General features: G+C 37.7%; 1 protein-coding gene across 1 annotated transcript in view; it reads right to left on the bottom strand.

The window, feature by feature from the left end:
- The window catches only part of GTF2I (general transcription factor IIi), a 46104-nt gene that overhangs the window by 27401 nt on the left and 3596 nt on the right, over nucleotides 1–15107 (bottom strand). Inside the window, exons 2-9 of the mRNA XM_026050168.1 lie at nucleotides 10596–10702; nucleotides 9091–9229; nucleotides 5308–5442; nucleotides 4469–4652; nucleotides 4270–4298; nucleotides 3025–3073; nucleotides 2295–2338; nucleotides 764–841 (exon numbers count right to left, since the gene is read on the bottom strand). Of these exons, the coding sequence (XP_025905953.1) occupies nucleotides 764–841; nucleotides 2295–2338; nucleotides 3025–3073; nucleotides 4270–4298; nucleotides 4469–4652; nucleotides 5308–5442; nucleotides 9091–9229; nucleotides 10596–10694 (757 nt within the window). The 5' untranslated portion in view covers nucleotides 10695–10702. The remainder of the gene's footprint in view (nucleotides 1–763; nucleotides 842–2294; nucleotides 2339–3024; nucleotides 3074–4269; nucleotides 4299–4468; nucleotides 4653–5307; nucleotides 5443–9090; nucleotides 9230–10595; nucleotides 10703–15107) is intronic.

Below are 15107 nucleotides of genomic sequence, written 5' to 3'. Positions count from 1 at the left end.
CAATGGATATTAATAGACTCAGAATAGGAAAGAAAATCCTACCATTAACTCAAAAGGCAAACAGAATATTTTAGACTTACTATTTCATATATGCAAATATAAAATAGGACAGAAAAGTGTTGTCACTTTTATTTTAAATGAATGTGATTTCAAATGAGGAACCAAGACTAGATTGGTGCAAGGTGGTGTCTTGTTGGTGCAAACCCAACATTATTACGAGTTTTACATGGATTTCTTTCTGCAAGTACTGCCTCAATCCGCTCCTGTCCCTTCTCTGCATGATGTAGGGCTCACAGTGAGTGTTGGTTTGTTTAGCCCAAGGATGCTCCTTTTTGGGTCTGAACATAGTTCCCTCAAGAGCTGCACTAGCACCTCTCAGATCAAAGTCCATATTGGGGAGCAGTGAAGGGGGAAAATGAACAAGGAAGATGCCTCAGAATATTGGCACTGTTATAAGAGGCAAGATAAGAAGTTTTCATCAAACCAGACAGTGATTTGTAGCTACTATAGGCGAGTATCAGTAGAACACGACCCCTTTAGATGCCCTGGAAAGTGTTCGCACGTCCTAAATTTAGTTTTATTTATGAAAATGTATTCAGTGTATGCAGATAGAGAGATAGGCATGGAAATTTTGTATGCAAAGACAGCCAAGCAGTTACATTTTCAATAGAGTAAGAGAAAGCAAAGAGACGTACAGCGAGAATAACACTTAAGCAATCCAGGATTTTAAGAGATAACTACATTTGAAAGTTATTTTGTTTACCTGGAATATTATATTGATAGTATTCAGGATCCTCTGATTCCTCTTTCACTGTTACTGTTGCCATTTCCAAAGAAATTCCTGTAGAAACATCACAAGAGTCAAATATGGACACTAAGAAAAAGTGGATTCTTACAAATCAACCAATCTGCAACATTCCAGCTGATGTCTATTCCAAAACAAGAAGAAACGACTTGCAAATGCCGAGACGAATGGCTACAACGAGAAAAGCAAAGGGACATTCTGGTGTTCCTGTATTCATGTTCGGTCCTCATGAGAAGGGACTCAGACCTGCCTGCAAACTAGGCATCCCTCCAAACACGATCTGAGATATGAAGAATTAAAGCCCTCTTCTCCATTTTTGTTCACTATCACAGCCAAATAAGAGGAAAATAAATAAATAAAAGACACAGATTTTATTACCTTTTCTGCCAACGGCACTACTTGCCTGCTACCCCTACCCCTGCTCACTTCTCTACACGTCCAAGTTCAAATACAGTTTAGATCAAATTTCACCTTCGAAGGCAGCAACAATTTTTGGCACCAACCAACCACCCTTGGTTTCCTTAAGCTGAGCTATTCTCTACATATGCCTAAGCACTCCCTAAACCTTTTCAAAACAGCCTGACAAAAGAAGAATTACTTAAAGTGTCTACAAAGAAGCACTGGAAAGAGTTTACCTATCAGCCCAGAAAATAAAGGGCTGATTCCTCTGAGTCTTTCCAATGGACTGAACAAAAACCTAAAGTTAACCCTTTACATATGTTAGGCTAAAGTATGTATGCATGATAAGTGTGATAGCTTAACTTAAAGATAACCATTGAGGGTTATCAAATCACAAGTTTAAAATAACAAAGGGCTAAAAAGGCAGAAAACAGGGCAAAACATTAAGAGCTTCAGTCAGCAAAGTGCTGAGGAGTACAGCGAACTACTAACTCAACAACTCACAAAATCAGAAGTTTATCTTTAAGCACACCTGCAATCTCACTGGCTTTAGCGAGATTATTCAGGCATGTATTTTAAAGCATTCAATATTGCTCTGCTACAGACCATACTGCCTTGCAGGAGCATGTCCCAATTGTGTAGGAACTTGTGAATGCTTGATTTTTTTTTTAATGTTAATTTGTGTTAATAAACAGCATTTATGTTAATAAACAGCATATTTTATTATTATTTATTTCCATTTTAGTTATAAAATGGTATTCACAGTTCTGGCATTTTCTGTATTTGAGGTAATAGTATAAAAATCTAAATGTGCGCTCCACATCAGGGATAAAATCATCCTGAATTAAAATAAATAAAAACTGGTGTATTCCTTTTTTCCTTTTTATTAGGCATAAATACTTGATAAATTTTGCAGCTGAAAAGCAGTCTTTTGCAAGGAAAGAAACACTTGTTTCTTTTCTTTCTTAAAGGATAGATCTTTGCAGCTCTTATTGATGATGCTTCCTATTCTATGATGCTCAAATACACCCTTCTGAACAGAAACTGATTATTCAGTGTTTTCCAGAGAAGAACAAAATATTGAACGTACCAGAATCCTCACTTGGTTCCGTTTTTACTTGAATAGGAGGGCAACTACAAAAATAGACAAAAAAAGAATCAAACTCATTTACAATATAAGGAGTAAATGCCACATTTGGGGAAGGTTCCTCAGCTATAAGTGTTGCCTAGTAACATTAAACTCTGTTTATTGTTTTAAAACTAAGAAAATAAGAGTTAAAGGATATTGCATTTTGCCTTGTCTGAACTAACTCAACGGAATTGCCCAGAATCTCCTACGCCCACATTCTTGAGACACGCGTGACTGCCATTTCATGAGAAGTGCACCCATTTGTAATTTATTCCAGAGAGAGTCTTGTTCATTTGATTTTTTTTTAAACTGAAGAAAAAGGGAAAAAAGAAACAATACATCTGTTCCCCACCACTGCTCTATTATAAAAGAGGATATACTTATCACTGACTAACAGACCTGAATTAAGAACACTTACTGGGCTAATTAAGTTGAGGGAAAATGTTACCATCTGTTTAACTCATAAGCGATCCCTAATGGTCAAGAAAGAAAATTCAGCTCCATGTATTTTATGATCCTAGGCAAGCAAAAGTTATTCAAAAGTCAGTTGGACCAAAAGAGAAAAAAAATCTTTACAAGAAAAAGCCTATATAAAAATATACAATTGACACCAACTTGCACTACACAAAATCATCTGTTTTTCAAAAGATGAAATACTTGAAGACAGGCAAAAAAAATATTTTAAATTCACCTTCCACCTGGAGGTATAATAGAATGTGAAGGATCTGACATATGAACTCCTAAAACAAAAAACAAAACAAACAAACAAAAGACAATCTGTAAGTTTTCTGTGTGCCATTTATCTTAAATTAAAAAACAATTTAATGAAGAGGTAAATCTGTACCCATCTTGAAAGTATTTGTGCATATTTTCTGTATTTACATAACTAAAGGATACATCTGAATAAATTGTTTTATTAATCTATAAAATAACTCCAATTAAAAATTACTTCAAATGTGCACAATCACTATGCTTTTTAAACACTCTATCATGGTATTAAGTGAAAATCTTCGGAAAAAAATTTTAAGAAATCCTTCATCTAAACTCTTCCAAAACATAGTGGATGGTTTAATATTCCTTATCTTTGTGTTACAGCTAGACACAAATAGATTATGTTTTTACAAAGTCACTGGGGGGCACACTGAAATAATTCTTTCTTTTTCCAGTATAAATATTACATTCTTGGAATTTCTGTAATTTCCTATTTTCTAGTCTTCCCACTGGGCACAGACAACAAATTTCTAATTTCATGAATTCAGCAACAACTGATAGCTGGCTACCTGTTTCATCTCGGAAAGTGAAACATTTCTCTTTTGACTATATTCCTACAGAGATTCTAGTAACCAGCATGCTTCATCTTTTTCACAGAAGAATTTCTCATATAGATGAATGCTGCAAGCAAAGCAAGGTCACAAAACGAACATATAGTAATTTCTTCTAAGCCAGAAACGAATCTTCGCGGTTTCTTCAAAGTCACTCTAGCTCAGACTTGTAAATATGGGCTTATCATAAGCACTGTAACACCCAACCATTTTAGAAGATTAAATCAATTTTTAAAATGAGATATAAATACCCATATCAGCTGGATATTGGAACACTGAGTACAGCAAAGTCTATGCATCTTCTGAAAATTCAATGCACAGCCTTTTATCAGCTTAATTAACCTTTTTCTAAAATTAGGATACGACTTAATTCTTATTAAGTCTAAATTCTGTAATAGGAAAAAGAATAAATTTTAGAATAAATTTAGAATAAATTTTATTTCTAATTAGCTATTCATGGCAGAATTTCTGCAAAGTTTTGTACCCCCTACCCAAGTGTTCACATCTTGTGTCACTATTGCTGCCCTACTAACTACTGGACGTAACGACACTGCATATTTAAAAGGAAAATGCTAACCTGCTTCTGTGTAGTCTAAATATTAGTGCTAACTTACCCAGGTGTTTCTTCGGCTCTAGGAAAGGCCTGTATTGAAATAAAAAAAAAAGTCTATAGCTTTCGGAAAGATAAAATGTTTTGGTATAACATTAAAGAGGTGGCACTCCTGTTCATCTGAAACAGGCTAGACTATATTTATTTTAAAAAAATAGAATTTAATTGAAAAATGTAAGTGAACAGGATAGGGAGTAAATAACCTTTTGATGATAAATGAGATTCCTGACTTATTTTCCAAAATCCATTTCAGGGTCGAAACACCGTAATTTGCTGGATGTTTAAATGCAAGTCCTTCAGGCAGGCCCTGAACTACCACAGCGGACTGGTCTCGATGAATCTTCTCGTACGGCACTGGGACTACTGTTGACTTTCCCAAAGCTTTACCTGGAAGCAAAAGGAAATTTGTGAGAGGCCAGGAGTAGGCAAGCTACCAAAAGTTGGTGGTGCTTAATCTCTCCTCACTAATATTTCCAAGCCCTAGAGTCCAGATACACTGCAATACCGTTCCTTTTCTATTAGAGCTTGTTTTCTGCTTCACTGGGAAGACAGGAAGCTTTGCCTCTAGAGCCATGAGCCAGAGGTAGGATCCATGAGAAAAAACAAAATCCAAACTAATGTACACTCATGACGTGACTTCTTAGCTAGAAGATTAATTCTTTAAACAAACAAACAAAAAAAACCCTTACTTTGTAGAGGAAACAGGCTTCCTATTGAGCATACCAAAACTCTGCCATGTGTGCTAAAGGCAGAAAAAGAAAATATGCAAATCTGTACATGAATACAAATAGCACAGGTGTTAACATGTAAAAGTAAATATACTGTTCTATGCAATATTCTCAGAGTTCACATCCCACAAAACTTATTTAAGAATGAAAACTAACCACGATATACGTATGTTTTAGAACTGATGTTAAATGTAAAACTTATCGTATTGATAGCAGTTGAGTTGGAAAGCCAAGGTTATACAATACTTTCCCTCCAACTCAAGTGAAATGTTTGAAATCTCAAACATTTATTTCGAAGACTTAATAGCACTCACCATAGCAAAAGCAGAAAAAGTCCTCCACGGACTTTCTGAGGGCTTCCAGTTCCACAATATCCACAGTCAGTCTGTTTACAGGTGATACAGTCTTTGTTTTCTGCAGCTCTGCAGCTCTCTCCTCTTCTGTAACGCCTGTAAGTTATTTCGTAAAATAAAAAAGTAATTAAAAACGCAGTGCTGAATCATCTGAATTTGAAACAGACGATTTACGGGAGTTTTTGCTGGAGAGGTGGTAGATCTACGCTGAAAATAAACGGGCAAAGGCTAAACTGACATTATGCCATGATTATTATATGCTGTTTACGACCTTCAGAAATATCACCCTCTGAGGTGTAAAAACAATGATGAATTAAGAGACATGTTGAAATAGATTTCTATCTTTGAAGAGATAGACTCTCTTCATACAGAGACTATACGGACATAGGGACTCAGAGCAATACAGCTATTCCTGATGGCTTATTCAGCAGTTATGCTATAACCCTTTCAATTTATGCTGCATGTCCTTATCTGATTTTCCTTTTTATGCAAGGGTTCTGAATTTTGGTACAACAGCTCTTAAGTACAACTCCCTTAGGACAGAATAGGAGAAGCTGCAATCAAGCTGTTAGTATACAGCACAGATAATGAGGAGATCTAAGCACTCTCTTTTTCTTTCACCAAAAGCCCTTGCAAGAAGAGTGAACAAATAACAACACTTTTGATTTTACACGGCCAAAGAAAGAGATCTGTTTCATGCTGTAGCCTTGGGTCTGTATTACTCAGCTCCTGTAAAGATTTCCTGAGAATTCACAGCAAAAATGGGCAAAAATAACCCAGATATATTCTGCATTTGGAAAAAAAAAAGCAAGGAAGATTCATGTTCATGTATGCAACAGAATGCTCAATGTTCAAGTTGCACCATGACTTCACAACATGCAACACAGTGAGTTGAAATACTGCAAACTGCATTACAAATGCTGCTAGTATAGTAATTTTAGGCTAAGATAAGAAAACCAATATGGACAACTATTTATTATCAAAATGATGAAACTGTTAGTTTCAACAACTGATAATAAATACATCATTAAATGAGCTGAAAAAGCAACACATTTACTAAAAATGCATATACCCTTTTAAAAATTTGCATCTCTGAAACAAGTATCTATTCTTTGTCCTACAGAGCACACGTGCCCTGGGAATCCACCTCCAAATTACTTAGAAATCTCCAGCTCTTCGAGTCTGAAACTACTGCTTTCCTTGGAGATAAAGAATATGGGTTAGGGCAGGGCCTACTGTAACAAAAGAAATTATGCAAAAGGGAAATATTACTTATCCTTCACACAAGAGCTTAATTAATGACAGTTCGTAAGATTTGCCTGCAGATGCCAGGATAAACTATCAACTTCTCCACATACTGCTAAATCTCATCCTGTTTTATGTTTTTCACCTAAAAGACTGATTCAGTGAAAAAGCCTTTATTGTCAATAGCTTTTCAAAAACTAACAACACCTTCTAAAACACAAGCAAAACAAAAATCAAGATGACACTGCTCATGTGTCATTAAAAATTTAAAAAAAGATGAAATACAAAAACTTTCCTTCTTGTTTAGAAAAAGACATTACTTTTGATTTTTATTACCTGATCTGTATCCAATTTCCTGAGCTCAGATGGTACCTCTGTTTACCCCTCTAATCTCTATTAAATTTGTCAGCCAGTTGCAATCTAATTAGACAAAGGAGATCAAGTCCCAAAGATAATAAGTTTGTACAACAGCTCTGCACAACAGAACAGGAGCCATCTGTCTCGTCTTTCTAGCAGCAAAACCCAGTTCAATCAACGTGGCCACTTGCCAGATGAGGAACAGGGGCTAGCTGGCCAACAACAAGGCACGTAACAGCCATCCAGCTAAGCACGTTCATACAGGAGGGTGAACTACTGTACCAAAAGCCTAGAAAGAGATTATGGGGCTTCTTACCTAGCTGGAAGCCAAAACAGACAGCAAGTCTAAAAATATTGTTCTGTTTGGTAGGCAACCTCTTTCAGAATTGTGGCAAATGGGAATGCAAAGATTTAATGATAGAAAAAAAAATCCAGTAACTAAGATCAGATGCTATTTAGATGCTGTTTATTCCAGCAGAAGTGTCCTGCTGGAGCCCCGCAGGTCAAATCTGATGTAGGAAGCCATTTTATCCAGTTCCAAGAATTATACTGTGATAATGTTCGGGGCAAGTATTATGAAAAAGTATATTGTTTTCAAAGTGGATATTGTTTAATCTGTTTTACCTGACAGTACAAAATACACTTTCCAAGTAACAAATATCTTGTAACTGGAGTAACATAAAGGATCTGGATTATCAGAGCTAACATAAGATTTAAGCATACACATTCATAGAAACCACAGCTGATACAGTCGAACACAAGCATAGACAGGATGCCAGGGCATCCCATGGTACAAAACCAGAACAAAGAATGGTCTCTCTCTCCTTTGGTTACAAATCTACCCAGGGAGATCAAAGGAGTTACCAGATCTTCTGGATCCCTGGTCTGTAGAAGATGCCCCAGTTTCATCATATAAGCACACAGACCCCTGGTACACCAGGATCTAGGAAGTTTCATGTAAACAGTCTCTCTAGGTTTTCAGGGAAGCACTTTACGAAACAAGATCTGGAGAAAAGCTGAAATCCCCATAACTGAGAAAGTCACTAGCCAAGAATGTACAACACAGGCAAAATCCAGAGCCTTACCATGGATTATTGAATCCTCCAGACAAACTCTTAAGGAGAATGTTAGCTAGCAGTTAAAGCATTTTCAGGAGCAAATTTATTTTACAGATTAAAACAGCTGCCTTTCAAGCAATGTTTACTTAGCCAGACACAACATTTTACAGCTATTGTTTTTAAATCCCCTCCCAGACTGATTCCTCCCTCATCCCCTGCTCCTGACATATTTTCTCCCTCACCTTAGACAGGAAAACATACATTTCTTCAGTGAATAAGCAGTGCCCCGCAGCAATATTTTCCTAAATGAGCACATCAACACTGCCCCAAGGAGTCACTAACTGTGAAAGCTAACTCCTAAAAGATTGTCTTGTACTCAGTGCACCATCGTTTATATGCACAAAAACGTCACCATTTTACTGTAGCAACGCATTAAAAATAAGACTGTCAAAATACACATGATACAGATGTAACTTAATATACTCTTGCCACAATGGTTTCTTTCTTTCTACTAAACTACAGTTTGTTACAGAAAAAAAGAAAACCAAATGTAAAAAAGAAAAAAAATATACTATAAAAATAAATGTAGCTACATATATATAGTAATGCCAATAATAAGTCCAAAGTATACATCTCCTCTACAGAAATATGAAGTGATCTGAAGAAAACAACCATTGAGTTGAGAGAGATGATTCAATAGCTATTCAATGCCCTGACCAACCTTAATGAGGGGGGAAAAAAACGCTGCAGAGATGGAAGGGGAAAATGCAAAGGTGAAGTAACCTGCACTAACTAGGAGAGAAAATATTGTTAGGCTTGACAGTTTAACACATTATTATGCTCATTCATGATATCCTCAAAAGAAGAAAAGCCAAGAACATTGTCATCCAAACCTGAAATAAGACACTAAGCAAGATCACTGTCAACCATGGCTTTTAATATTCTCAAACAGCTAGTTTGCCACAGCTAATATACTTACTGCATGTAGCCACAACACACTGAACTGTGTTTCCGAAAGATAATAGTATAAGGTAACATACATGAAGTAGCTTGTGAAAAACAAAAAAGCAAGGTTGAAACTTACAGTATTTAACAAAATCCTTCTGAAAATCTTTCCTAGAATTGACAAAGGCTCTTCCTCTCTCAGTTCCAACTACAAACACATCTGTTTCATATACAGCAATACAGGCAACTTCTGCCTTGGTCTTGGCAAGTTCTTTACACTATAAAGAGAAAAAAAAAAAAAAAAGGCTTCTATTACCACGGTTAAGAGTGTATTTAATGGAAAAGTATATAGAATCAAGTAAAACAGTTTATTACTTTTGCAGCCACTGTTCACCCCTCAGAGGGTGCTGCAAGTAGCCCAACATTATCCATTAGGCCAAGAATATTTTTTACCTCTGAAATGATGTTCATCAGGAATCTTACAGTATCTCAGAAGCACTGATGAAATTAAGGCCCTGTTTAGACCCAGCATTTATAAAACTGTAATTGTGAAACTGTAAAATTGTAAAACTGAACATCTTGAATGCTCTATACTAGTTTCAACTTTCAACAGAGCATGTACGAGTTTTGCCTATTCACATCATGCTATTAATACAAATTGCACTGTTTGGAAAAGGGTGGCTGCAAGCAGGAAGGCTGTCTGCAGCTCGCCCGGTCCTGCCTGCTGTGGTCTGGCCCAAATGATGTCTCTAGAGAAAAGGAAAGGTTGCCCCTTTCCTATAAGCAATGAAGTGTGTTCTGCTGGGAGGCACATTCAGCAGCAGGCAAGAAAGGCAGGAAGACTGCAGTGCAAGAGAAAGACAGCAAGATCATTAAAAAGTGACCACTGTCCACCTCTCCTAAGATTCAGATGATAACTTGCTTCAACCTAGAAAGATACCAATAGTTTTTGCACTGAGAGAGAAGCTTGACACGCAAAGGCTGCAGGAAGAGAATATGTCCTTTGGGAAAAAGAGCTTGAAGCCAATTTTCTTATTTTATAACCAGACCACACTAAGTTCAAGTGCTATAAAAAGAAAAGCTTATTCTTATTTATCATTTAATACAGCTGCAGAGAATGAAGTCTTTAGCAGTGTTCCAACGTTAAGGAAAGAGTGCAAGCACTTTCCCCTCAAAGTTCCGACCAACCTGAGATCCCACCACACAAGTGGGACTGCGTTTCCACAAAACAGAAGATGTGACAACTTAAAGCATTTCCTGAACAAACTTTGTTGAAATGTTATAGCATCCGAGAAGACATCAGCCTCAAAACTGGTTATACGTTCTATTTTAAAGGTGACAAAAAGTGCAGAATTACACCTTTTAACTGTCCTCTGATCAATCAAGTAGCATTTCTAGTTTATTTGACCAAAGAATTGTCAAAATAATCAGAGCACAATGAGAAACAAGGTGGCTGTTAAGATCACTCTTAGCAGAGATTTCCAGGAGCAGAACCTCAGTAACAGGCACACCTGTTAGTAGCACACCCTAAGGTGCAGGTATAATATTACACATCTCCCCTCCCCAGCAACACTGGTGTAATCTCCACCAAGAGATGTGCGCCAAGACAGGCGTGTGACACAGTTGCTTCATGTCTCTACTAACCATTGACTCAAGTGCTGACATGAGGAACGTAACCACCATTCTGCTTTCCGAGGAGTCCTCATCGCGGATGGACCTTGCTGGTGCAGTAGCTTGAGCCATTTTCCCCCCTATAAAATGAAATATAAAACCTGTTCAGATATACACAGCAGTGCATGAAAACTCAATCCTCTCTTATACGAATAAACAAGGAAGAAAAAAAGCCCTTTAAAAACCCAGAATTTCCAACACAGACAAACATTCAGAGAAAGTGATAGAAAGCAGTGTTCAAATTTCTATTTTTAGACCGCCTGCTGTTTCATCCAAAGCCAAAAGCAGTTGTTCAAAAGTTACAATGCTGTACCATCACGAGACCACAAATCCTTTGTGCCTACAGGTATACATATTAATCAATTAGATGAAATATTGTTCTTTCTTCCTAAGCACGCTTGCAACTCCAGCAATTTAAATAAACACTGGAAAGAAAAAAAAAATTGTAAAGGTCAATGACATAGAAGCGATATAGCATCACATGAGGAATAACAAAAAGATGTAGTTATGACATGGGTATTAGAACAACCTTCCCTGTAACTTACAGCATACATTCATCATAATGTGGAAAAAAAATATAGCAGAGACAACAGTATCAGCAACCAGAACACAACATTTTTATTTGCACATTATTCAGTTGTGGGATTTCAAAGCTAAGTCCAGTTTCAAAGCCCCAATTAATGTGCTAAAATTAAAACCTGAGTTTCAGAAGTGATAAAAGAAAAAGATTTAAACTCATTTTTTATATGTATTTCGATAGATTTTCCGTTTATTTAAGACATAAGTAATAATCAGGACTTGTTTATGCTTTTGCTGGCAGAATTATCTATAGAAAATAAGGAATATAATGAGAATGAAGTTTGAACAACTGCTAAGAATAGATTTTTCTCTTTGAGTGTTGCAACTCGTTATGTTTACATGTATTTAATGCAACATCCCAACATGCCTAAGGGATGAAAAGAATGGTAGGGAGTTAGCTGTTACAACTCTATGTGCAAGTCTTAAGAAAATCCCTTCAATAGCCATGACAGCCCAGGTAAATAAGACATTTCACAACAGATTTCACACACCTGGTTGCTCCTATAGCAATTGTCCCCACTGCCTGGCTCAAGATTTTCAAGATGTATCCTGAGAAATGCACAGACAAGCCAGGGCAGCACAGACCACCACTGCATGGGATAAGACATGCATGCATTGGAGAAAAATAGTGCTTTGTTGTTCAACAAAATTTAGAGCACTTGACATTACATAATGTCAAAAAATAAAGTATTTTATATTTTAAATAAAAAAACAGCACTCCTGAAAGAGCAAGAGCCCCATTTCAAATGATTAATCCTTGCAGCATTTTTTTCTTAACAGCACTGACCCTGCAAGCTAACAGACTTTCTGAAGTCTTTCAACTCTCTAAACACTGATCTGCAAGGTTTAAACAGCTTTAAATGTACATTATGGATAAACTGGCAGGGACACGGCCAGCAGCTGCCTGAAGATGTAGACAATAAAAGGATCAAATAAATTCTAGAGCAGAGTTCTTCAGGTCTGAAAAAAAAGCCAATCTCCAAGACTGAGTATAAAGGGAAGGACAGATGTTAAGGCTGATCATTTCAATGACCCATGAACAGGTTAGTTGGCAGCCGTGGTCAAGTCACTTGGAAAGGCAGAGGACAACAGGATTATCCTCACAAGTCAGAGAGGCAAACAATTTATTGGTTGCAGAATATTAGAGGTGAAACAGATTATGATATGACATGGAAAAATAAAACAAAAACCCCACATCAGAGTTATGTCTTCTGGCTCATCACTCCCAAAGCTCATCTTCGGGAAGCACTTTTCCATTCTCCTTTGAGGGCTAAAACGTTGACAGTCGCATGTAACATTACAGCTTTTTGACTTTAAAATAACACCCCGATAATGTGATAGAAAAGGCAAAATTAGAGGATAACTACGTATTTCTTCCTATTCTCCTCCTTTCCTTCTGCATCTCTCCTCACCAAGGCAGTCCTTCTGACCACTTTAATATCTCCTAAACCTAGTGATGTGCAACTACTCAGTTTCAAAGAGACCTTGTTCCATTTCCTGGAAGGTCAGGACACAGTTAAATCAAGTCAGGGAGCTCACCCAGAGAGGGGCTCTGCAATCCCTACTCCATTCCTGGTACAGCTGCACACACAACTGTCCTGGCATAAGTTATGGCACAGCCCAAGCAGCCTGCCTGTTGACCATGAAGCCGCAACCCCAGCATCTGGGACTTTCATTTGCATCAGAAGTTGGGCACAGGACCAATTTGTTAATGCATATGGTAAGGTTCTTTCCAAATTATGAAGTCTAGCGCACTATGTGTTGAGGATCCTCATGCTTGCTTAAACAGATTGCACAGTGACAGATGAATATTGAATCTGGAGACATCCTGTTGCACTGTAGAATATTTATTCCCACTCACTTAACGGCAAGTCACATGTGAAAGATTTTCCAAATTTCACCAGTTTCTCCCTTTCAAACATAAGTTTTCAGCATCATCTCTATCTACACTGTCTGTGTTTCCAAGATTAGGCCCTTAAAACACATGCGACAACATGATTGCCCAATGCAGCACCCAGTGCAAAGCTATGAAAAAAGCAAAATATCTTATCTGTTATCAAAGTCTAACCTCAAAAAGAGCAATTCAACTCCATTCTTTGAGTAATTAAAACCTGGCTGCCACTTACGATGCTGCTATTAGCCTTAACCTCATATTGACCAAAATCAACTTTCACATCAGTTAATACTCATGATAAATATCCATAAATCCTTCAGTGCAGCTCCGCCAAAATCAGTCTTTGTCCAAGCAAAGGTCTGTAACCAAGAATAAACCATTACAAAAAACACTGGCAGACTACCAGGATGCAGCGCTCTGCCATTCCCACCCAATAAGGTAGTCACTACACCACAGAACTAACAAAGCTGTTTTCCTTTTACAAGGGGCAAAATAACGACAAACCAGTACCTTTGAGGATGATACAGCAAACCAAGATGCATCTCATTACACATGCCACTTGCTTATGCTTTCGGGAGCCAAGGAATAAAAACATTTGAGGCAAGTGAAAACTAAACCACAAGACACAGTTATTATCCTTCCTGCTTATGCTCATAGAACAGTTCACGTGCCAATCTTGATAAACCCACCACAGCAGAAACTCTCTCTAATAATTGTTCTGCAGACATACAGGGAAGTGAAAGAAAGATATGAGCTTCATGAAGAAAGGCTATTTAAGCACAGAGAAAATATGGACGGGGAGGGGAAAAAAAAAACACCCACAAATTGCAAATACTAAAACAAACCTGCTATCCTCATAGGAAGGATGCAATTCCTGAGAACTCCAAGATACACCTGGATATGAGTCTAGGTAGACTCCTCCTTACTTACCACTGAAAGATCCGCTGCTCCCTGCAAGCAGTTTCTGGCTGGTAAAGATTTCATCCATGAAATTCTTTGCTTTCTGCACCTAAATATACTTTCAGCGTATTTACTTGGCCCAAACAGTGCCCCTCTGATGAAGAACCACAGTTCGCTCTTTCCCCTAACTGCACAGATTAAGATGCACAAGCTAACTCTTGAGTGCCAAAAACACTTATTAACAGACCTTGGCTCCAAGTTTTTTTGTTTGGTTGGATTTTTTTTAGTTTTTGGGTTTTTTTTCCTTGTGCAATTTAGATTAGCGATGCTATGCTCCAGTAAGAGTTAAATCCAACATTTCCCAGCTAACTTCACATAGCAGCTTTATTGTGGTGCGCACCTAACTCATTCACTCAAGCTGCAGGAAAACAGGGTAGACAGTTCTTGCTTTTACCCCATAGCTTGTTCCTAGGTGACCCACGCAGTCCAGGCATTGTGATCTCTCTGTTGATCATGACATTTCAGGAATCACTTCAAAACTACACAAATATCTCACATGTAGGTCGCAGTCCATTCTTGGCACTACTGAACTCATGCACTGCAGAAATGCTGACGCTTAGACTGAGTTGTCACTCGGTCTGGATGGAGTATATTTGGACTGTGTTTATCTGGACTGTCTCCAGATATACACAACTTCCTTGAAAGTAACGGATCCTCACAAGTCATAACCCAAGAGAAATTTAAAAATCTGGGATTTCTTTCACAAGAAAACACCAGCAGCTCTTCACTATCTGCATTCAGCTCATCTGGATTATGAATCAGCTAGGATGAGCAATATCCAAGGTGCCTATGCAGAGAGCCAGCCTGGTCTGCAGTATAAATCCCACTGCACCATACCAAGCAAAAGCAGCTGCAGATATTCCAGAGGCAGCTCAGAGGCAAAGCAAGGAATCAGAAGCAGATCTGCCAAGGTTTAACTCTACGAAGATGAAAGACACACTCCGAACCAGGAAGGAGAGGCAATACAGAGATACCAGGCAGTACCATCAGCTCAGATCCACCAGGGTTTCTCTCTTCTGGTTTAGTGTAACCATTCCGGATATAAGCCGTCT

This window comes from Nothoprocta perdicaria, unplaced genomic scaffold, assembly GCF_003342845.1.
Source record: "Nothoprocta perdicaria isolate Ctin4 unplaced genomic scaffold, notPer1 scaffold_66, whole genome shotgun sequence".
Lineage (NCBI taxonomy): Eukaryota > Metazoa > Chordata > Aves > Tinamiformes > Tinamidae > Nothoprocta > Nothoprocta perdicaria.
This window is presented reverse-complemented; position numbering and strand designations above follow the sequence as displayed.